At 35.2% G+C, this 22,389-nt stretch overlaps 2 protein-coding genes across 5 annotated transcripts; one reads left to right on the plus strand and one right to left on the minus strand.

Annotated features, from left to right (window-relative positions):
- The first annotated feature begins 256 nt into the window (after positions 1-256).
- Positions 257-3,326, plus strand: LOC120171261. Its single transcript, XM_039178992.1, has 3 exons — positions 257-382; positions 466-674; positions 2,843-3,326. The coding sequence occupies exons 1-3, from the start codon at positions 290-292 to the stop codon at positions 3,117-3,119; spliced, it is 579 nt and encodes a 192-aa protein (XP_039034923.1). The 5' UTR covers positions 257-289; the 3' UTR covers positions 3,120-3,326.
- A 500-nt stretch (positions 3,327-3,826) lies between these two features.
- LOC120171262 lies at positions 3,827-17,225 on the minus strand. Of its 4 annotated transcripts, XR_005520863.1 has the most exons (10): positions 16,916-17,225; positions 16,753-16,836; positions 7,595-7,664; positions 6,922-7,126; positions 6,524-6,676; positions 6,307-6,422; positions 5,728-5,836; positions 5,287-5,393; positions 4,101-4,212; positions 3,827-3,982 (listed from the first exon to the last, which is right to left on the minus strand). XR_005520863.1 is itself a non-coding variant. In XM_039178993.1 (9 exons), exons 5-9 carry the CDS (start codon positions 6,560-6,562, stop codon positions 3,966-3,968), a joined length of 393 nt encoding a protein of 130 aa, XP_039034924.1. In that variant the 5' UTR covers positions 6,563-6,676; positions 6,922-7,126; positions 7,595-7,664; positions 16,753-16,836; positions 16,916-17,225; the 3' UTR covers positions 3,827-3,965. The 4 variants fall into 4 exon arrangements, 3 of the variants coding, with proteins under 3 accessions (XP_039034924.1, XP_039034925.1, XP_039034926.1); XM_039178993.1 differs by lacking the exon at positions 5,287-5,393; XM_039178994.1 differs by lacking the exons at positions 5,287-5,393; positions 16,753-16,836; positions 16,916-17,225 and having other exon boundaries at positions 7,595-7,724.
- Between the last annotated feature and the right edge of the window lie 5,164 nt (positions 17,226-22,389).

The following is a 22,389-nucleotide window of genomic DNA, read 5'->3' on the forward strand; positions in this document are numbered from 1 at the left end:
ACACGAATATTATTATACAAATATATTTTTAAAAAATTATTTAAATTAATATTATTATTTGAAATTCATACAATATATATATATATATATATATATATATATATATATAATTTTGAAATAATGGAAAAGGAAAGAAGAAGACATTTTATTTACTTTAGCCGCATAAGCCTCCAGGGCCAATTTCATTTTGCCCTTTTTAACCTCAAAAGCCTCCTTTCCCCCCCCCCCTCTCAACATCTATTTAGACCTCTTTTCGTCCCCCTCAAACCTGGAAAACAAGGTAACAACAATGGCGATGTCCGTTTCCATTTTAGCCATCATCACCGCCCTACACCTCATCGCCTTCGTCTTCGCCGTCGGCGCTGAACGACGCCGTAGCTTTGTACTCTCTCTCACTCTCACTTATAAACTCTGGTTTCTTGCGTTGCTTTAGCTTAACGTGGTGGTTTTTTTCCCTCTTTGAAGGCTAAGGTGGTGCCCGATCGGTACGACGAGAGGACCTACTGCCTCTACAGTACGGATGCGTCGACGGTGTACGGACTGTGTGCTTTTGGCCTGCTTCTTCTTAGCCAGGTTATTGTTAACGGCGTCACTAGATGTCTCTGTTTTGGGAAAGGCCTCGTCTCCGCCACTTCATCCACCACTTGCGCCATCTTCTTCTTCGTTTTATCCTGGTAATTTTTCTGTGCTACTTTGATTTACTATATTTATTACTTTGATTTACTGTATCTGGTTTTACTGTAAGTGGTTTCATTTCTTAAAATGTCTCATCGACAAGATTTGGGGGAACGGATATTCCAAATTAGAAACTGATTATGTAGATGGCCCGTCCATTTTCTGAAATGGAAATGGCTGATTTTGTCTGGATGCACCGAAATTTCCCCACCGCCAGTCAATTATGCGCATGTAATGGAGCCCACTAAGTTACCTTAGAGGCTCACAGGTTGTACCCACATGCTAGTTGTTGAATTACTATTACTTGATAATAATTACAAAGTACAAACATTATTCTATTTGTTAGAGAGACTGAATTTCATTTGACCTGACTCGAAAAGTTCAAACTATAGTATGGTATAATTTTATTCAATTAGGGTTAGTGTCTGTGGCAAAATCAACTAGATAATGCGTTGAAATTTTTTTTTTCACGAGATAGTGCTCTCGCCAGATTAATTGCTTAGATGGGGTAATCTCTACAGTCCCCATATAGGTCGCCAGGTGCTCCGGGCGACGTCCCTATTTGATGGGGTAGGTCGCCATGCACGTCCAGCGACCTACCATGTCGCCATGCACGCCCAGCGACCTAGGTAGGTCGCCATGCAATTCCCAAAGGTCACCATGCAGTCCATGCATCTGGATTATCGTCATCAAGGTCTTATAACCTGTAGTTTTACCTAAGAGTTTTATTATGACTAAGTTTTGCATACTTTGATCAATGGTTTCGTGCATACGTTTAGAAAATTGGATTTTGATCTATTACCACCTAGTCCCCCAGAAGAACGATATCATCATCTTCAAGCATTCCTAATCTCGATTGCGCACTTTTTCTTGCTCCAGCCACTATATCGGCGTAAGTTCTCTCTCCCTCATGAATTTCTAGTTTGTTTAGGGTTACGATCTCGTTCACTTTTCCAACTCTTCCTACTTCAGAATCCTCCATGAAAATATCATCAGGTGCATTAGGTGTCAAAATAACTAGGTCTTTTCCTAGCAATTCTTCAGTTTTCTGTCCCCCCCCCCTCCCCAGCAAGTTTTGGGTTGAACTTCGCAGTCTCGGGTTCGTTTCTTCTTATTGTTGCTTCCTTAATCGGGCTTGGTCTGTATCGTCGGGTGGTTTGTCACCATGCTTCCCGATAGAAAGCACTCATTGGCTATATTGTTAGGGTTTTCCATCGAGAGAGTTTTTCTCGCGTTGTTTTTTATTAGCTACCATTGGCCATTAGACATTAATAGCCATTGGCAAAGGAACCTTTTGTTTTGTTACTTTAAGGGTGGAAGAGAGGAAGGGAATCTCAGCAGGGCTAAAAAGCCAGAAAAAAAAGGTGCAGCGCAGCACTACAAAAGAATATGTAGATAGAGGCCCGATGAGATGCTGCATGCCTCATATATATATTTAAAATTATATATTTGCCAAGCATGGACTGCATGGTGACCTTTGGGGATTGCATGGCGACCTACCTAGGTCGTTGGGCGTGCATGGCGACCTGGTAGGTCGCTGGGCGTGCATGGAGACCTACCCCAGGACGTCGCCCGGAGCATCTGGCGACCTATATGGGGACTGTAGAGATCACCCCATCTGAGCAATTAATCTGGCGAGGGCACTATCTCGTGAAAAAAAAAATTTCAATGCATTATCTCGTTGATTTTACCGTCTGTATAATTATATAACCATGTATTTAGAATTAAGGTTATTGTATTCTAGAATTTGGCGTACTCTCATATAATCTATTTGTAATTTACTGCCGATTGTAGTGAGTTTTTTCTCCCATTATTTTATCCATCTGCATCCTATGTGGCTAACCTTTGCCCCCTTATCGAGCTATCCCAGCTTGCAGGTGAATCTCTCATTTCTCACTATCTCCTTAGTCCTACTTAATACCCAACCATCTTAACGTTTGCACCTTCAAGCTCAAAGCCATATTGTGATCACAAAAAACTTCAGCCCCTCTCTCTTAATTTTTGAGCCTTTTGTATTTGTTTTAACAAACCTCGTATCTTCGACCTAAACCCTAAACCATACTTCGACCCCCCTCACGATATAGGCAAGTAGCTCCTTATCTTCAATGCACTAAAATCATCTTGAATATTTTTGTTGTTTTATAATAAAATATGAACGATGAATCAGGCTAAGCTTTCTTGGAGCCGAGGCGTGTTTACTGGCGGGATCAGCACGGAATGCATACCACACCAAGTATCGAGGGATCTTCGGTGGAGATGACTTATCATGTGCTACGCTCAGGAAAGGGGTGTTTGCTGCTGGAGCTGCTCTAACTTTGTTGTCATTGGTGGGATCGATCTTGTATTACTGGGCTCACTCCAGAGCTGATACCGGAGGATGGGAGAAACATCAGGATGAAGGTCTTGGAATGACACAGCAGCCTCGTGAATTTGAGAAGGTGTAACTCTATCGTGCTTGAGGTTGTTTAATTTCCCCCTAAAATTTTGGTGATTTCTGTTAGAGAGGTATGTGTTTAGATCAAAAGAATTAATGGACCGAATGAGCTGTGGATCAATATATATAAGCTAGGTAGCTTGAAAGTTTTATTGTATTATATAGGACACTTCCTTGGTTAATATTTACCAGTGTACTTTGCCTATGTTTTCATCGATGATTTGGTGCATGTTTTAGGTACTCTCAACCCTAATACTAATACAATGGCCGAAGCCTATAAAACTCCGAATCCTCTCAGATTCCTCGAAGCTTTTTGGAGTTTCACATCTTCCAACCATCTACGGTCTGATTATATAATCATAATCCAATCACCTTACTATTTGATAATTAAGTTTATTTATCCGATCAATCTATAAATAATCATTACCTTAGTACTAAGGGTCAAGGCTGGATAAGAGAGAATACTCTTTCTTCTGATCTCATTCTCTCAAATGATTATTCATCTTCTCCAGTTCGCTTGTTTTCTCTTTTATCTCACCTGAGCAGTTGTCGGTAACATTCTGTCCAGATCGGAAGAAAAAAATTGTCACCATAATCTTATTTCTATCATCAACAATATCCATTTTATGATTTTTATTTTGGAATTTATAATTATTTCTTCCAACAATCTCATCAAAAATCAGACTTAGCGTTTTCTTTTTGCGAGTGTAAAAGAAGTGTTGCATTGTTTTCTTATTGTGTGTGTAAAAGAAGTGTTTACATTCCACGGCTTTTCCTTATTTCAGTTGAAGAGACATCCATGCGGAACCTTTCAGCAGGCATTGGGACAAACATATCTTTCAATACTTCAGGAACATCAAAATCCTCGAGAACCTGCCCCAATATTAAAAAAAGAACATGAGGACTGAAATCTCAGAACAATAAAAGAGGGGGCTAAAATTTATGATTTGGATAAATAATATGAACGTGTATGTGTTTTAACCATCCTGACATTTGGCATACTCATTAACATTACGACCGGCCACGATGAAGATGCATCCTGTTCTTTTACATCCAGATAGTGTCTCTATCATCCTATGATAGCTCCCGTCATAGTATTTAGGCTGCCAAAGTAAGATAAATAGCAAAACTCAACATATCATTCAACGCACCCAACACTAGTACATGTTGCACCAAAATGGATGTATAACCCTGGCCTGAATACACTCATCATTAATCATTTAAGTCACTAGTTATTGTGTCCATGTGCGTGCGTATACAAAGCAGCCAAATCCAATCATGATTAGCATACGGATGACCAACATCAATATTCATGGATAGCAGAGGGAAGCAGTATCACAACCTGAACATCCAGTTCTGTTTTATTACTCTATTTGATACTGCAATATCTGACCCTAAACCATGCCAGAGGAACGATTATGAATAAAGTTTGATGCAATATTTTCATTGAATCATATATCTCTCATACCCAATTAAGCATACAAGGCAAGTAGACATTTTATCTTTCCCTGTTTTCAAAGCTACAAAGTTTATAGCCAGTCTTTTGATGAGAAACTCTTAAAATGTATAATTATGCAAATAACCATTCCATGCCTCTAATATTTTCTTCTTCACCAGGAGCAACAGCTAGACAACGCTATGGGGTACTTTTCTTCTCATCAAAGTAGCAGTAATTATACTTGAAACTTCTAGCATTATTTTTCTCCAAAAGTTTTTCAAAAATAAGTTCATCGTAAAAGAATTTTGAATGATGTTTTAGAATGTGTACACATTTCCATATTTTAGTAGAAAACAAAAAATAACCCCAATGACTCAAAAGGTAGCTAATTCAACAAGTCATCTATAGGAAAGGGAATGGAAACTTAAGCTGTGTTCAAGATAATGCAAAATCCATCTTCTCTATATTGTTTTATATAGCTCAAATATGCATATAAGAAAATTTAGTTTTCCCTTAATAGTCAGGTCTTGCACCTTAATTATCAGAATAGACACATTATACTGATGTTATAACTTAGAAGGAGCATTATTCTTCATGAAGATCTCAACTGAAAAACTAGCATAAATATTTTAACATAAATTTTGAACTTTAAACCCGTCTATGAAACTATATCTAACAAACTTATCAAAAAAGATCCTGATATAATGTCATAATTTTAAAGGAATTAGAAATGACGTACATTAATAAGCCTCGCTACGGTGTCAGCACCAATTACAAAAACACTACCGGGAAAAAGTTCAGTTTTCTTATAGAAATAAGGCTGATTGCAAACTATTACCGACTTTCCTGCCATTAGAGAAACACAAGCCTCTTATTAGTTATTATAGAAGTTGTAAAATCAAAATGGTAGCAGTTAGGGAACCCTGCAAAAATCGTATATGGATCAAGGAAACCAACTACCATTAAAATGCATGCTATAAACTAACAAAATAAGCATAAACTCTAACAAAAACATCTAGCCTTTCCAATATGATTTCCTAACTCAAGGTCCATCCTCACTCCTACAAGCAATTATGTTTTTACCCCTTAGTATCACACAAACTTTTAACATTCAAGGAATCACAATTGCCACCGGATATACATTAAGACAATCAAATATTACAAAATTAAAGAGACCCACCAATTTTTTAAATTGCATAACTCGCTCTTTGATTTGTAGTACTGACAATGGAGGTTTGTCAGCATTAATGGCAGATAATTCAAAGCAAGGATATCCATCACCACAAATGCTGCATCGTTGAACCTTTAATGAGTAACTTATCATGTATGGCCAAAAGGAATCTCACTAAATAGGCAAAAATGAGTGTTGGAATGCATACTAAAGAAGGCAGAAATGAGACGCGTATTAGATCTTTGATCTTTAAACTTTAACAGGCTCCACAACAGCAAAATTCACCTTTCCTTTCATAGCATATATGCACAGCTCTATAAGGTTCATTTTGGAGACTACACAGAATAGTGCATATCCACTAGAAAGCAAGAACCAGTTCAATGCAAATGGCATCTGAATTATAAATAGACAGCCCTTTAAAGTTCGCTTCAGAGACCACAAGAAGTAGGCAAGTCCAGTTGCCAACAAGGACCAGTTTGATGAAAATGATCAAAAGCATCTAATTTCTAAAACAAATGAGATAATGAAATAAATCATAACCACGTTAACACTTCCGGAAATTTAAGTTACTAAAACACATTCACAAACCTGGTGGCAACTTCCAAGAGCTTGAGGTGACCATCATGTAACGGATTAAAGGATCCAGAGAGTATAATCTTCCTATCACCGTTTGACTTATCTGTCTGAGCAAAGCAGTTTCCATACTGTAAATAACAGATCAAAGATATAATTAAAAAAAAAAGAACAAAAAGGTGTCATACTCAAATTGTAAATGGGATTTAATTCAGAAGACGTTCAAACCTACCGCTTGTAAACAGATAAACCTTAAAGCAAATTTGCCCATTTATAAGTTGCTCTAACTCCTGATCTTCATCAAAGAACTTTCACGTTCATCAGCAACATCAGATTCAGTCAACGCTGAACCAAATCGGGGGACTTTGCAGGCATTAGCGATCGCCTATAGAAACATTATTGAACGTGTTAAACCTACAATATATGTTGGAAAAGAAATAAAACTGCAGTATTTGTCGAGAGATGCAACATGACAGTCAACAACTCAAAAACCATCAGAAACTTTCCCTTTTCTATCTTTCCAAGATATTTTAAGCGTCACTAATTTATAACAAAAAAATTTAGTGGACAAAAAAAGCAATTAGTAATAGAGACATAACATTAAATAAAGCAGATGTACATATCACACACCTTAAGTAGGAAGTAACTTGAAACCTTTTCTTCTTGATCTCGACTCCTCAAGCCCTAGATTACTCCGTATCAGATATGAGAAATGCAAATACAGTGCCCAAGAACAAATTTTTACATAAAAATAAATAATCAAATGTTAATTTCCTTTGATAGGGTAACTGTAGATGCCCAATGTCGATCAGAGGTTCTTGTTGGCAAGTGAAACCTACACATCGAGAAAAGGGTAACTAATAATCACTTTGCAAACAAGTAAAAACTGCAGCCTCCATGCATAAGATTCAAGCATTTCCATGTGGAACTTTGAGGAAATCAAACAGTTACTTCTTTCGAGTCTAAAAAAGGCATTTTCCTTATATGATTATATTTTTATGTGTGAATTATTGCCTCAAAGACTTTCAAACAATCCGTTGCACTCTTGACAAAATTGAATGAAGCCACTAACATTCTGAATGATTGGCCATTTGTGTGGTTTTTATGTTTTTCTTGATTGGTTTCAGTTACTTGTGACCAAAACTTAATATCAAACCAAGCAGCAAGGGCAAGTCAAAAGACCATTGTTACAAGGTACAACTTAGGAAAACATTATTCAATCAGAAATAGTTAAATCACTTAACCAAACTGCAAATGGGTCATTACATATCAGTTAACCAAAGGTAGATTTGAAGAAACATACCTATGGTTACCCAGTTTTGGACGGGAGGTAGCCAAAGAACCAGTAAAGCCGACACCAAGAACTGGAGAACCTATTCAGATAGTTGAATATAACCCATGTCATACAAACTGGCCAGAACCCAAACAATTAAAGAAGTAAAGCCTGTTCACTTTTGCAGCTATATTCCAATTCCCTCAACTATTTTACTCCTAATATATTTGTCGTAACCGTCTTTCAGTTGAGCCCCGAAATTGGGCTTCGACTTGAAAAATGTGGATTGGAGTCGCCACCGATCTTTTATTTTAAAACAAATAGGTAGATCGAATACCTTATTTCTTACCTGATCTGCGTTTTACCAGAGACGTGTCGGATTCGGGAGTCGGTTACAGTCAAGGAAGGGTTAGCACCCTTGAACTGCCCTTTTGGTACTACGTAATTTCCAGTTGTCTTAATTACGAAAATTTGAAATTTAAAAGACCCGATTCAAATTACTTACCTCCGATAGATTTAAAATTGTACCCTTAAGAAGATAAAAAAATGGAAATAAATAAAATAAACAAAGTAAAAAAAAAATTTATGGAAAAATGAAATTAAACATATATATATATATATATATATATAATAAGGGTTAGTGGCAAAATCTTTCACGTGATAGCAAAACACATTATTAGTGCATGGGATAATAGCAAAACCCATTACATCACCTTGTGGAGTGATAAGACTAGAGCCATAATCACGTGGGTGTAAGCTAGACTTTTCTTGGTCTCTGTGCAATGTTTGTAATTGCATGCAAACTCTTTATGCACCATTAATAATAGGTAAATTAACACCCACTCTACACGAAGCTTGGTCAGTATCATGAACACCATCGTCTTGCTTGCCCAGCCGCACTACTCCGGTCCGGGAGAAAGAACTACGCCGATCTTGTTTTCTTTTACCTGACTCGCAATAGCCTCAGCAATTGAATCCGCATCTTCGCTCTCGGCTTGATCGGATTCCGACGATACAGCAGCAAACTCCAGGCTTGGAGCGACGGCGCTTTTCCTCCGTTTGGAGGTTTTCTCGATCTCCTCGCTGATCTTTTCGGCCATACCCTACAACGGATGTTATTCACGTAAATCTTGTGGCTGCCTCTTCGAGTTTCATGGTGGGTAATGCATCAACGTTCATTCTCCTCATCTTTTGGTCTTTAATCTCTATCTGTGAGCTTCTTCATCCGGGTTTGGACTTCGGATTTCTTCGCTTTGTTCTAAATTCGCCTCTTCTCAGCTTGTCGAGCCCACTTGGCAGCCAAACCAGCCTTCTTCTTTGGTGCAGCCTCACAAATAACCAAGGAACGATGAATTCGATTTCCCTCTAGTCCGTTTGTGTTACATCTTATTTATAATAAAAAAACCCTATTTTAAGACTCTTATTGAAACTAGAATCCTAATACTCGTTGGTTTCCTTGGTTGTTGATGTAGGCGTCGAGAATGGTGGGTTTGTTGCGTGAGAAACGGTCGTGCAAAATGCGACGCTGGTGGAGAAACTACTAAGGTTTCTGATGGTTTGCTGCACACGTGAGGTATGGGCCTGCACAATTCAAATGATAAAATTAATAATATTATATATATATATATATATAATTATATAATACAATAATATTACTAATAAAATGACAAAAATTAGGTGTCTACAGTTGCCCCTCTTTGTCCTTTTTCGTGGAACAAAAAATAGGGCAAAGACAAAAGGACACAAATTTTCGTTCGTGGAGTTGAAAAATTGACTCTGATAAATTAAGAATAACTCCCTGTCGAATTGTGTTGCAGATGGCTTCTTCGTCGCGAAGTCGAGTCCATCTTGAAATGACATTGAATTGAAGTCGTAGTTCGGAATTTGAATCAGAATGTGGCTTATCGCTGCCAAACTGTAGTCAACTTCGGTCTTCTTCTTGGTTTAAAGACCTTGGTTAAAAAATTCGTCTGGAAAGTAGTTTCTTGACTCCAACGCGTGGTTGATAGGCCCTCGAGCTGAATGAAACGGTTCAGATGATGCTTCAGGAGAAGTTGCCTCAAAAGAGACAAAATTCGTTTCAAGGGAAACGATCTCAGAAATATTTGTTGTTTCATGAGAAACGGTCTCAAGGGAAACAAAATTTTGTTTTATGGGAAATAAATTCAAATATTTTGTGTTTCAAGAGAAACTATCTCAAGGGTTTTGTGTTTCAAGAGAAACATTTTCAAAGGTTTTTTTTGTGTGTTTCAAGAGAAACAATTTCAAAGGTTGTGTTTCAAGGGAAACTGTCTCAAGAGAGACAAAATTTGTTTCAAGGGAAACTGTCTCAAGAGAGACTAAACTTGTTTCAAGGGAAACTGTCTCAAGAGAGACAAAACTTGTTTGAAGGGAAACTGTCTCAAGAGAGACAATGGTGAGCACGATTCTCTTCGTCGTGAAGTTGAAACCGTGGGTGGCCCCTTCGCCGTGAAGTTGAGCCAGGAATTGGATATCCTTCATCGTAAAGTTGAAATCCAAGTAAGTTGTATTGTTCAGAGTCCAATATCCTCCGCCGTGAAGTTGAAATTGGCTCTGGAACTGGGAAATTGTTTGTTAACAACCAGCTGTCCCTTCGCTGTGAAGTTGAAATTGTGTTGTCTCGAGTCCAATATTCTTCATTGTGAAGTTAAAATTGGCTCTGAAACTGGGAAGCCCTTTCGTCGTGAAGTTGAGCCTCAAAATGGCACGATATCCTCCGTCGTGGAGTTGAAATCGTGGATGTGTGGGTACGATATCCTCCGTCGTGGAGTTGAAATCGTAGATGTGTGGGTACGATATCCTCCGTCGTGGAGTTAAAATCGCGAATGGCCCCTTCTCCGTGAAGTTGAGCCTTGACTTGAATATATTTCGTCGTGAAGTTGAAATCCAAGTATTGTATGTTGCGGGTGGACACGATTCCCTTCACCGTGAAGTTGAAACCGTGGAGACCCATTTATTATGAAGTTTGGCTTCGAGCTAGATATCCATCGTTGTGAAGTTGAAATCTACTCTCGAGCAAATTGTGTCGTTTCGAGAGAAACTGTCTCAAGGGAGACAAAACTTGTTTCAAGGAAAACATATTCAAAGATTTTTTTTCAAGGGAAACTGTCTCAAGAGAGACAAAATTTGTTTCAAGGGAAACTATCTCAAGCGAGATAAAATCTTCTAGTGAAAACGGTCTCAAGCGAGACAAATCTTGTTTTAAGAAAAACAATCTTGAGTGAAATAAATCTTCTTTCGAGTAAAACAGTCTCAAGTGAGACAAAGTCTGTTTTAAAAAAACAATCTCAAGTGAGATAATCATCTGCATTAAATGAGACTGTCTCAAGAGAGACAAAATTTATATTGAAAATGTCAAATCTGAAGATGAATGTCGATCTTTCAATCTGTCGAGTTGGTTGAAGTGTAGCTTCTTGCTGCTGAGTTAAGCAACCAACATCAATCTTCAAAGGTGCTTTTGAATCGAGTATCATTCGTCTTGAAATCGAAACTTGACTCTAAAAGCTGCAAAAATAATGTATGTGAAAAAAAATGATACTTTAAAATGTATGCATAAGATGCATGTAACATGGATTGGTTATATTTTATCTCCTGAAAAAGGTCTGATAATTCGCATTAGGATGTTGAATCTTCAAAGATGCCCCAAATGTTCCTCATTTCTTGCTTCAGCATTGATTCCAAGCATGAGTTTTGTGTCTAAGAGTCACATGCCATTTACCAAGATCCACTCTAGAGAGACTGTCTTGTTTGAGAAAAAAAATGTTTTTCTTTCTCTTTTACTTTCAAAGTCCTGAAAATATCAAAAAGAGTTTCAAAAAATATTTAATCAAGAGTTTTGAAAATATTGCCCCTTTCACGGTTTTACAATTGAGACGAATCATAAAACTAGAGTTCATTGGATATCAAAGAATTAATTACAATGTTAATCCTTCAATAAATTATAGCTATTTGAAAAGTGCCAAGATCAAAGCTATCTTTGGGAAATGGTTAAGTAAGGAAAGGATAAAAAGTCTCAAGTTATTGTGTTTGGTCAAAGGTTTGGCATTTGATGCTTGAAGGTTTGGCATTTGATGCTTCAAAGGTTTGATGGGGTGGCCTGCATGCTCCTATTCTGGAAGTGTTCTCTGACTCCCAACCTTCGTTGTCACACTCGGATTGTGCGATGCCTTATCAAGGAATTTGTGTGATCGCCTCAGTTGCACAATTTTTATATTCGAGCCACCTTTTCAGGTTTTCAACTCGAATCCTCCTTTGGTTTCAAGACGTTATTCAGGATTTACGTCTTGAACCCCCCTTTGTTATTTTTCTCTACCATGCATTAATTACATTGTTTTTTGCAAATAAAGATTAATCCTTATGGGCGGGATGAAATCTGAAGATAATCTCTTCTGTTCAGAACTTCATGTATGATTAGAAGGGACTTTTAAGGCACGTAATGTAGGCCAGGGTTCATGGTTATGAAAGAAAAGGATAAATAGGCCCAAACAAGTGTTTCAGGGTGTTGAACCAAGGATCAATTCGTTCTGATGCCTTTAATCTTGTCTTGCTCAAAATGTCTCTTTCTCTTGATGCTCAATGATCTTCGAGTGAAGTGATTAAGTGATTCGGGAATGATTATGCTTGATCAATCTCATAGTTTGAAGCTTGATGTGCCATTTGTCTTTAGGAAATCTTTGCATGTGCTTTTTGTCCCTTTTTCTTTTTGATTTTTGTTCTTTCTTTTTTTCTTTGCTTTTTCTTTGTTTTTTTTCTCTTTTTTCTTTTGTTCTGATTGGATCTTCGCACTTGGCATTTGGTATCTCCTTTGGATTGATGTCTTCACTCATGTGAGCAGATTTCTTCCACCTTGCCCTCCAGTGTGGAGGGTGATCCTTGGTTAGGGTTAAATCAGAAGAAAAAAAACTATAGGCTCAAAAGGGGACACAAGGGATATATTTTTTCCTGTTGTGAAGGGATAAAAAAAGAAAGCCGTTCATCATTTCATACATGTAAGTCTTCACATAAGAGGTATCCCCAGGGGGATAGATTTTCAGGATTAATTCTATTCACATGACAACAGTGTAATTAATGCATAATAGAATTATTTCGAATGAATTTTTCTTCTTTTTTCCCCCCAGATGTCTCAATGTTCAGGCTCCCGGCGAGATGCCCCAAGTTGTGTCTTTAGAAGAATGCTCATGTTCAAGTGAACAACTCAATGCCTTGAGTTTTAAAATGTCAATTTTGAGTCTAAAAAGACAATGGTGTGACTTTATTTGACTCAAAGAAAGGTATGAGTGTATCAAAAAGATAAAGACAATGTCCAAGAATTTCAAAGGGAGGTAATGTCAAAATTTGGTCTTTTTGGTACTGACCATGAGTTATTTTGGGTAAAGAATCAAGGTATTTTATTTTGGGGTTTGAGACAGGATAAGAAAGGCCTAATCTTGTCATATGTCAAAAATCTATAATTCTGGAAGAATTAAAAGAATATTTAATTCATCTAATATTCGAAGAACTAAAGATTAAAATTTGTTCAATTGCTCCACCTTAAAAAGTAGCATAAATTCAGCCGTTTAAAAGATTAAACAAACATGAAAGATCAAAGACGTGTTCAAACAAAACAATGCTCTAAGTGCAAATGGTATATACTATGCCCCCTTCTTCGGCTGTCCATGCCCCTGAATCCATCAGGGTTTGGATCTTGCGCTTCAGTGCCTTACAATTTTCAGAGGAATGTTTGGGGCATCCTATGTGGCAACTGCAAACAGCTTCAACATCGTAGCCCTTAGGATATGTGGACTATTTTCTCAGATCATCTTGGCAGGCTTATTCGTACAACCAGCTGATCGGGCTCATTCATTGTGATTTCAGTTTTTTGATGATGTTACAATCTTGCTTCCATGTGGTGTCATGTGGTTAAAACCACTTCATCGAATTCTCCATAAAGAAATTCCATGTTTATGAAAATGCTTAAAAAATGAAATGTAGATGCAAAATGCAAAAATGCATGAAATGTTCGAGGTATTGATCCAAAAACATGTTTGTTATTGTAAATAACCTTAATTGGGACAAAAATGTTTTATCTTTTAAGAGACAATAAACATATTTAAAGGTACATTCGGACTAAATCCTCTAGACCCGGAACAAGTTGACTAGTCATTTGCCTTCGTCTTTCACCGGTTGAATAACCTGTCGAACCGCTCCGGCCTCTCTGGATGAACCGTGAAAATGTTGAATTATTTTTTGTACTGGTTCCCAAAAAGTGTCGAATGACTGCATCTCTGGCTTTCATCATTTGTTGAATCATAAATTCCATTGAAATCCTCTATCAAAGGGATTATCCGAAGTTCATTTGTTTGTTTCTTGAATTTGTCGACAGTGAATCGCCATCTTGTTCTTGTTGTCTTTGAATGGACTCTCGAGGTCAGTAACCTTTTTCTCGTCTTGCCTCTGTCACCTTTGTCAACCAATTTTTGAAAAGTTAACTTTTGATGTACTTGATTGTGGGCACCATGTCTTCTTGATCGAATGTGACACATAGTTGTCTTGCAAATTGTCCTCATTTTCTTTCTGAGTCTTTTCTGACCATAGCCGGACCCCTGCGTTTTTCATCTCTTGTATTACAACCCCTTTGTCCATTAATGCAAATTATTTATGGTTAACGAACACGTTTTTTTGTGGATCAACACCTCTTTTGAATGATGCAGATGATGGAAATAAAATAAAAGAGAGAAAAATTGAAAAGAGTTAGTAAGATAAAGATAATAATAATGAAAATAAAAGGACCTACCCCACATGATATCTACCCCACATGCTTTAATTCATACCCGGACATGATCTCTATCTCGCATGCTAATTCCACACAAATCCTAACCGCATATTTGTCTAGTTCGCATGCTTTGAACAGAAAGTAAAGCATGAAACAAAGCAGCCTAGGGTTTGGAATGAGGTTTTGGGGTGGGCTCTAATTCTCCATAGCCTCCCGGTTTAGGTTCTAAAAAACGGGATCCGAGTTCTCCTTGTCGGTGCCCCCATGGGTTTACCAGACCCTTAGTCCTAAGCCCATTACAAGCTTATGTGGACTAAGTTAAACTCGAGAGGAAACATTCCCTTATGCCCGCACGGTGAATAAATTCACACGAAGACATAAGGTATATGAATCCCGAAGGCTACTTGCTAGGCCCACACGGTGAATAAATTCACACAAAGGCGTCGCTTTCACCCTCACTTAAAACGGGTTCGGAGCTCGGGTATAGAGCCTTTAGATGAAAACTTTTTCAAAAATCTGAAATCATTGAAAAAACGTCAGTACAAGTATTTACTTGAAAAAAAAATCAAAGATAAATAATTGGAATCGAATAAATAAATTAAAATTTAAACTTGTAATTTTCGCTAAAAAAGACAACCGAAAATTAATTTCGGCCTGACTCACTTACCTGTCCCCAGCGGAGTCGCCAAGCTGTCGTAACCGTCTTTCAGTTGGGCCCCGGAATTGGGCTTCGACTTGAAAAATGTGGATTGGAGTCGCCACCGATCTTTTATTTTAAAACAAATAGGTAGATTGGATACCTTATTTCTTACCTGATCTGCGTTTTACCAGAGACATGTCGGATTCGGGAGTCGGTTACAGTCAAGGAAGGGTTAACACCCTTAAACTGCCCTTTCGGTACTACGTAATTTCCAGTTGTCTTAATTACGAAAATTTGAAATTTAAATTTAAATTTAAAAGACCCGATTCAAATTACTTACCTCCGATAGATTTAAAATTGTACCCTTAAGAAGATAAAAAATGGAAATAAATAAAATAAAGAAAGTAAAAAAAGAAAATTTATGGAAAAATGAAATTAAACATATATATATATAAAGGTTAGTGGCAAAATCTTTCACGTGATAGCAAAACACATTATTAGTGCATGGGATAATAGCAAAACCCATTACATCACCTTGTGGAGTGATAAGGCTAGAGCCATAATCACGTGGGTGTAAGCTAGACTTTTCTTGGTCTCTGTGCAATATTTGTAATTGCATGCAAACTCTTTATGCACCATTAATAATAGGTAAATTAACACCCACTCTACACGAAGCTTGGTCAGTATCATGAACACCATCGTCTTGCTTGCTCAGCCGCACTACTCCGATCCGGGAGAAAGAACTACGCCGATCTTGTTTTCTTTTACCTGACTCGCAATAGCCTCAGCAATTGAATCCGCATCTTCGCTCTCGGCTTGATCGGATTCCGACGATACAGCAGCAGACTCCAGGCTTGGAGCGACGGCGCTTTTCCTCCGTTTGGAGGTTTTCTCGATCTCCTCGCTGATCTTCTCGGCCATACCCTACAACGGATGTTATTCACGTAAATCTTGTGGCTGCCTCTTCGAGTTTCATGGTGGGTAATGCATCAACGTTCATTCTCCTCATCTTTTGGTCTTTAATCTCTATCTGTGAGCTTCTTCATCCGGGTTTGGACTTCGGATTTCTTCGCTTTGTTCTAAATTCGCCTCTTCTCAGCTTGTCGAGCCCACTTGGCAGCCAAACCAGCCTTCTTCTTTGGTGCAGCCTCACAAATAACCAAGGAACGATGAATTCGGTTTCCCTCTAGTCCGTTTTGTGTTACATCTTATTTATAATAAAAAAAAACCCTATTTTAAGACTCCTATTGAAACTAGAATCCTAATACTCGTTGGTTTCCTTGGTTGTTGATGTAGGCGTCGAGAATGGTGGGTTTGTTGCGTGAGAAACGGTCGTGCAAAATGCGGCGCTGGTGGAGAAACTGCTAAGGTTTCTGATGGTTTTCTGCACACGTGAGGTATGGGCCTGCACAATTCAAATGATAAAATTAATAATATTATATATATATAATTATATAATACAATAATATTACTAATAAAATGACGAAAATTAGGTGTCTACAATATTCAATAACATATGGTAAATAACTAGTTAAGGAAATTGATAAGGATTCCGAAATTCAACAGAATAATTTAAAATCAGTGTGCAGTCTTCTAGAAAACAAGCATCTCCCAACTTACAAAATTTCCAATTTTATTATTGATCATACATAGAGTGAAAGTTGGAATAGATAATAAAAGCAGTTCCAAAGCTAGATGGAGCTTTATGTTTTACAATCTTTTCATTTCAAATTAATAATTGAAAATAAAGCAAAACCAAAATGTGAACTTTAGAACCTTGAGAAGAAAGCTCAGCGCGCGACTATAAGCAAGCAAGGCCAATTCATCGGCAGTTTGTTGGCTACAATACTGGGCAGGGATCTGCGCCGAAAAATCTGATTTACTAATTATTATTTTAAATTAAAAGATGGAATTTCAAATTAAAGAAGAAGAAGAGAACCTTGTTGAGTAATTGGATCATGGACATTCTGGAGTATGGAACAACAGATTCTAGAACTGTATTTGAAGCTCCAGGAACTGACATTAACAACCCTAAGGCCTGCTCAAATTGTTGATTAATCAATGTAGTCAGTGATGATTATCATTCAGAATAAAATCTTTATTTAGAATGAAAGAAAAGAAATAATTGTGCAGATAGAGGGAGAAACTAGAAAGGCGCCGCCGGAGAGATAGAGGACGGCCTGTGTGGAGAAGAGTGGATAGATTCGACCACCGCTCTTATGCAAGCGTCTGTCTTTTTTGTGATTCACAGTTCGTCTCCCCTCTCTCTCTCTCTCTGTCTAGGTATTAAAACATACCAAAACTAATAATTTAAGTATTAAAATAATTTATCCTAGAATTTATCTCGGGTAATTTGTTTTCATATAATTGAAACCCTTCTTACTATTCAATTCATTTCATCTACCTGGTATGTTTGAAATCGTAACTCATTGTAAATTATTCGAAGTGTATACTTGGATATTATTTGACAAAATCTAATCCTAAACATGATGCCTCAGCTAACACATGCATGCCCCTCCAAAACACGACATTAAGATGATGTTCACGTACACATATTGACATTTATCACGTTGAGGAAAATTGAGGAAGCCACGTGATCCTTTGTCTTTGTTCTCAACAAGACTCGTCTTGTACAGATGTGTTTGTAGTTGGCTTTGGGCAGCACCAACACAACAAATTGTAAATGATAAGATTGCAATGGAAGTCGGGTGTTTTTATTTTTTAAGGCTATTTTTATGAGGCTGTAAAGCTAGGTCGATCGATTGTTTTCTTTGCCATTTTTAGTTTCTGACCTGCTGCCTCTTTGGTTCTTTCAGGTTTTTTTTTAATCCTTTTTGTTTGCCTCTCGTGTCGATTTGTGTCGGACTTACTGACCCTTTCCTTTGCTGGGTCTTTCCAGGCCTTTTTGTTTGCTTTTTAGCCTTGGGAAATTGGATCTTTGTAAAGGGTTTTCCTAGCCCATCCCGTTGTATTCCTCTTCTATTTTTAATGCACTTTTATTTTCATATTAAAAAATTGTTACTAATATTTAAAGATTAAAATGTTATTAACAGAGTTGGTTCAAATGGTATGCAGCTTGTTACAGTTTAAGTAGGTCTTGAGTTTGAGTCCTTGTGTATGAAAAAAATCTTTACTAAAAAATTCACATATCAAAATTAAGTATGTGATACGATAAAACAACCCACAAAAAACTGTTATCGGATGATCCATTGAGTAGTTTTAATGATAAAAATTATTTTTTATAAAAAAAAATTAGGGTGGTTGAATACATGTATTTTAAAAACATGAGAGGGGACCAATATCACAACTTTACCTTTGTTTTTTACTTTTTAGCTGAGCATAATTATATGGAAACCAGGTCATGATCAAATTCTTTTTTTCATGCTTCTTTCCAACGCAGCTCGAAAAAGCTTTATAAGGAAGTGGGGTTCAGCCTCAGAGTGGTGAGCCCACACTGGCAAACGGCTACCTCGTCTCCACTCTAACCTAATTTCACATGCCAATTTATCTTCCATTCCCCTAAATGAAAACTCGCGATAAATTGAATGAGAAATCAGCTGAGTTGTTGAGCTGACCTGGTAAAAAATAATCTTAGTGACCGAAAATCTCTTATAATATACGATTTTAATCAATTTTTTTGGATTTGTCAAAATGACCAACAAAATCGTAATGAGATATTTAAATCGCAACGCGATCTTCAGTATCGCAAATAAGTTTTCAGATTCGCAACGCGAATTTGGAAAATCACAATGCGATTCTGACTATCGCAATGTGATAGTCCAAATTCGCGTTGCGATAGTCTAAAATCGTTACGATAGCACTGTTCACCGTTGCGATAGTATTATTTTTTCCTGTCCAGAAGGATGAAAAAAGCTTCAAACTTGTGATTTTTTTGTTTGAATTCTCTTTATAAGGTTTTATGATAGAATATAATTTTTTTAAAAATAAAAATAAATTTTATAATGTTTATTTAGGACAAACTATAAATTTTAAATAATATAAAATTAAATAAATATAAATTTTAAATTATTTATGATATAATAGAATATAATTATTTATTTATATTTAATCTCTTAATTTTCTTTCTTTTAATTCACCGTTAATCTCTATTTCTTTCTTTCACTCTTTTTCTCTTCTTACGCTCGTAATATTTACATCGATCTGATCGCAAATAATTTAATTACAAATGATCTCTATTTCACATATTTAGTTTATAAATCTCTTTTATTTACAGATCAAGGATTTTAGTTTTCTTTGTGCAATAAGTCTCTTTAATTTCTTACAAAAATTGTTCAAGTTTTTATCTTATTTTGTACAAATTTTTATCTTGTTTTTGTAAATTTTTTCTTTTCAGTGTTATTTTTGTCACTTTTCGAATTATTAATGGATGCTCAAATATTTTTCAGCATATTAACTAATTTCAGATGATTCTTACCTGTCGTTGATCATCACAATATCTCTTTCTTCCTATATAAATTCATACACCATTAAAGAGAATTCAAACAAAAAAAATCACAAGTTTGAAGTTTTTTTACATCCTTCTGGATAGGAAACAACAATACTATCGCAAATTGTGAACAGTGTTATCGCAACGGTGAACAGTGCTATCGCAATAATTTTAGACTATCGCAACGCGAATTCGGACTATCGCAACGCGAATTTGGATTATCGCGTTGCTAATCTGAAAACTTATTTGCGATACTGGAGATCGCGTTGCGATTTAGAGATCATATTACGATTTTGTTAGTCATTTTGATAAATTAAATTTTTTTTTTGATTAAAATCGTATATTATAAGTGATTTTAGGTTACTGATATTATTTTCTCTAACTAATTTTACACGTGCACGACATTCGAGAGGCGTGCCTATTGGCCCCACTACTTAGGACACATCACGAGCGCGTCTTTCTCAATTTGGGGTTTCTTTTCTCCTTTTTTTGTTAGGCTTAGATGGCATGTCGAATCCTAGGCTTTTGTAAATCTTGTAAGAATAATAATTGATATAATAAATTTAGTTATTGGCATAGGTGTAGAATTTCAGTCAATTATATCCGCTCTAAATTTTACATCTTTCAATTCTATCCTACCTGATTCTAAAATTTTATATCATTTACCTGCTTAAATCTGATCAGATTTTTCGGATAAAATCTTGATTCGATATGAAATAATATATTTATTAAAAAAATATTATTTTTATTCATAAAATTAGAGATTTAATTTAAAAAATATATATATATGTATTATTATAATTATCTCTAAATATATAAATTAAAATTATATTTTTTAGTTAAATCGGATATTTTCACTATAAACCGAAACCCGACCAAATCAAAACACAACTTCTAAAAAACTTGACTCGAACCCTAATTTTAGTTTTTTAAATCAAATCTTACCGAGTCGAGTAAATCGAAATTCGTTATTTTCAGATCTTATGTCAATCCCTAAACTAATAATGTCAATCAATTCTTATTCCTAATATGACGTATGTTCATTTAATTTTAAAAGTAAATTTTAAATTTATTAGTTCCTACTATTTAAAAAAAAAGTAAAACAATGTTTCAAAATCTATTAAAAACAAAAAAAAGTATTGAAATTTGAAAATTATAAAAATTTATTTACAAATTAATAATATTTTAAAATTGTCATTTAACAATATTATGATGTAATATATGATTTAATCTAAATATTACTACATTCAACAAAACATTAACCAAAAAGATAAATTAATACTATTCAAAAAAATATAAATTAATAAATTTATAAGATATAAAAAAATTAATTAGATGAAAAAAGTAAAATTTCGTTTATTTTTAATTTTGAAGTTTCATAACTTTTAGCAGCTTAAACCTTAAAAATACTAATTAAAAGTTCTATAAAAAAATTAACTTATTAAGTGGTTTTGATAATTAAAAGAAAATGTTATTTTCTTTAATATCTTATATAAATGTTATATTCTTTAAGATCTTAGGTTTAAATAGTTAGATTTAGGTTGTAAATGAGATGAGACATATCGTGAGTTACTCAAGATCGACTCAATCAAAGCTCGATAAATACTTGACTCGAATGGACTCGACTTGAGTTTGTAACAAGCCGAAATGAGTTACTTAATACTTAACTCGAAAAGCTCGTGGGCAGCTCAAAAATATAATATATTAAGATTTTATTTTTTAAAAATAAATTATTAATAATATTAACATTTATGTGTTGATATTTTAAAAAAAATGTAGTATAAGATTTTCTTATATTTAAGGTTCGAGTTTCATTTTGAGACTTCAATCGAGTTAAGTTTAAGTTTTTTTTTCATTTAGAGCTTCTACGAGCTTCAATTTATGGTTTTGAGTTCGAGTATAACTTGAATAATTTAGGCTCGTGAGTTTTCAAATCGATGCGAGTTTTATTTTAGAGTTTTTAAGTAGAGTTAAACTCATCAATACTCTAACTTAAATAGTTTATTTATAACCCTATTAGATCTATAGAATATATATACATCATTAGTGATTAAAAAATTATAAATAAATATTATTTTATAGTTAACTTGTACTAAAAAAATCCATAAAAAAAATTGTGAGTTTATTGAGGATGAAAATAGAATGGAAAGCAGAAACAGAGCATAATCATAATACATGTATCCTTAACGGTTAATGAGGAATGTGGAGTTAATGATGATCTCCCCCTGACTCAAGCTCTCTGCTATGATATTTTTTTATTTATTCCGTACAGTCGTCTTAATATAATGTTAAAGAAATACGTTATCGAAAATATTATTTTTAATATTTTCGATAAAAAATTATCTAAAATATTAATGTTTTTCATTAGCAATAATAATGTTATCAAACCAGATAAAGCGTCCAATAATAACATTTCCAGTCGAAATAATAATGTTTTAGATAATTTTTTACCGAAAATATTAAAAAAATAATAACATTTCCGATAACGTCTTTCATTAACAATATATTAAACTGTCGCATGTGATACTTCCACTAATCTACTCCCTTTTTTCCCCACTTGTATCAACAAAGAGTAATTACCTTTTATTAATTATTTCATTAATTATAAAATAATGTTTATTCAAAACTTTATTAATTAGTGAATAATATATTATTTACGTAATTTTTAGTACTCTGATTTTTTTAAGTAAATAATATTTTTTAATTATTAAAATTATTTGATGAGTTTAGTGCAATTACTTTTCAAACTTGCAATTGTTACACTAATTGACGAAAGTTTCCTTGGAAAATATCATGATAAATTGCAACAAAAGCTAGAATGTATTAGCAGTATGGTTTTTACCAAAGTCTCACCAGCTTTCATCTATTTTCCTACTTACCCTAATAAAGTGAAAGTTTTTACTCTATTTTCCCAAGGTCTTGAGCTGAAAATCTTTACCATTCTTCGACGTTTAATATTGTCCTTT

The sequence above is a fragment of the Hibiscus syriacus genome, unplaced genomic scaffold, assembly GCF_006381635.1.
Source record: "Hibiscus syriacus cultivar Baekdansim isolate YM2019G1 unplaced genomic scaffold, ASM638163v2 tig00111832_pilon, whole genome shotgun sequence".
Classification (NCBI taxonomy): Eukaryota; Viridiplantae; Streptophyta; class Magnoliopsida; order Malvales; family Malvaceae; genus Hibiscus; species Hibiscus syriacus.

Coding starts and splice junctions, on each gene's coding strand:
- LOC120171262 (XM_039178993.1), bottom strand. CDS start 6,562: ATGGGCAAATTTGCTTTAAGGTTTATCTGTTTACAAGCG. Junction 5,837..6,306: donor CTCTTGGAAGTTGCCACCAG/GTTTGTGAATGT, acceptor TCAACGATGCAG/CATTTGTGGTGATGGATATC. Junction 4,213..5,727: donor TTATGCAATTTAAAAAATTG/GTGGGTCTCTTT, acceptor TTACTTTGGCAG/CCTAAATACTATGACGGGAG.
- LOC120171261 (XM_039178992.1), top strand. CDS start 290: ATGGCGATGTCCGTTTCCATTTTAGCCATCATCACCGCCCTACACCTC. Junction 383..465: donor CTGAACGACGCCGTAGCTTT/GTACTCTCTCTC, acceptor CCCTCTTTGAAG/GCTAAGGTGGTGCCCGATCG. Junction 675..2,842: donor TTCTTCTTCGTTTTATCCTG/GTAATTTTTCTG, acceptor ACGATGAATCAG/GCTAAGCTTTCTTGGAGCCG.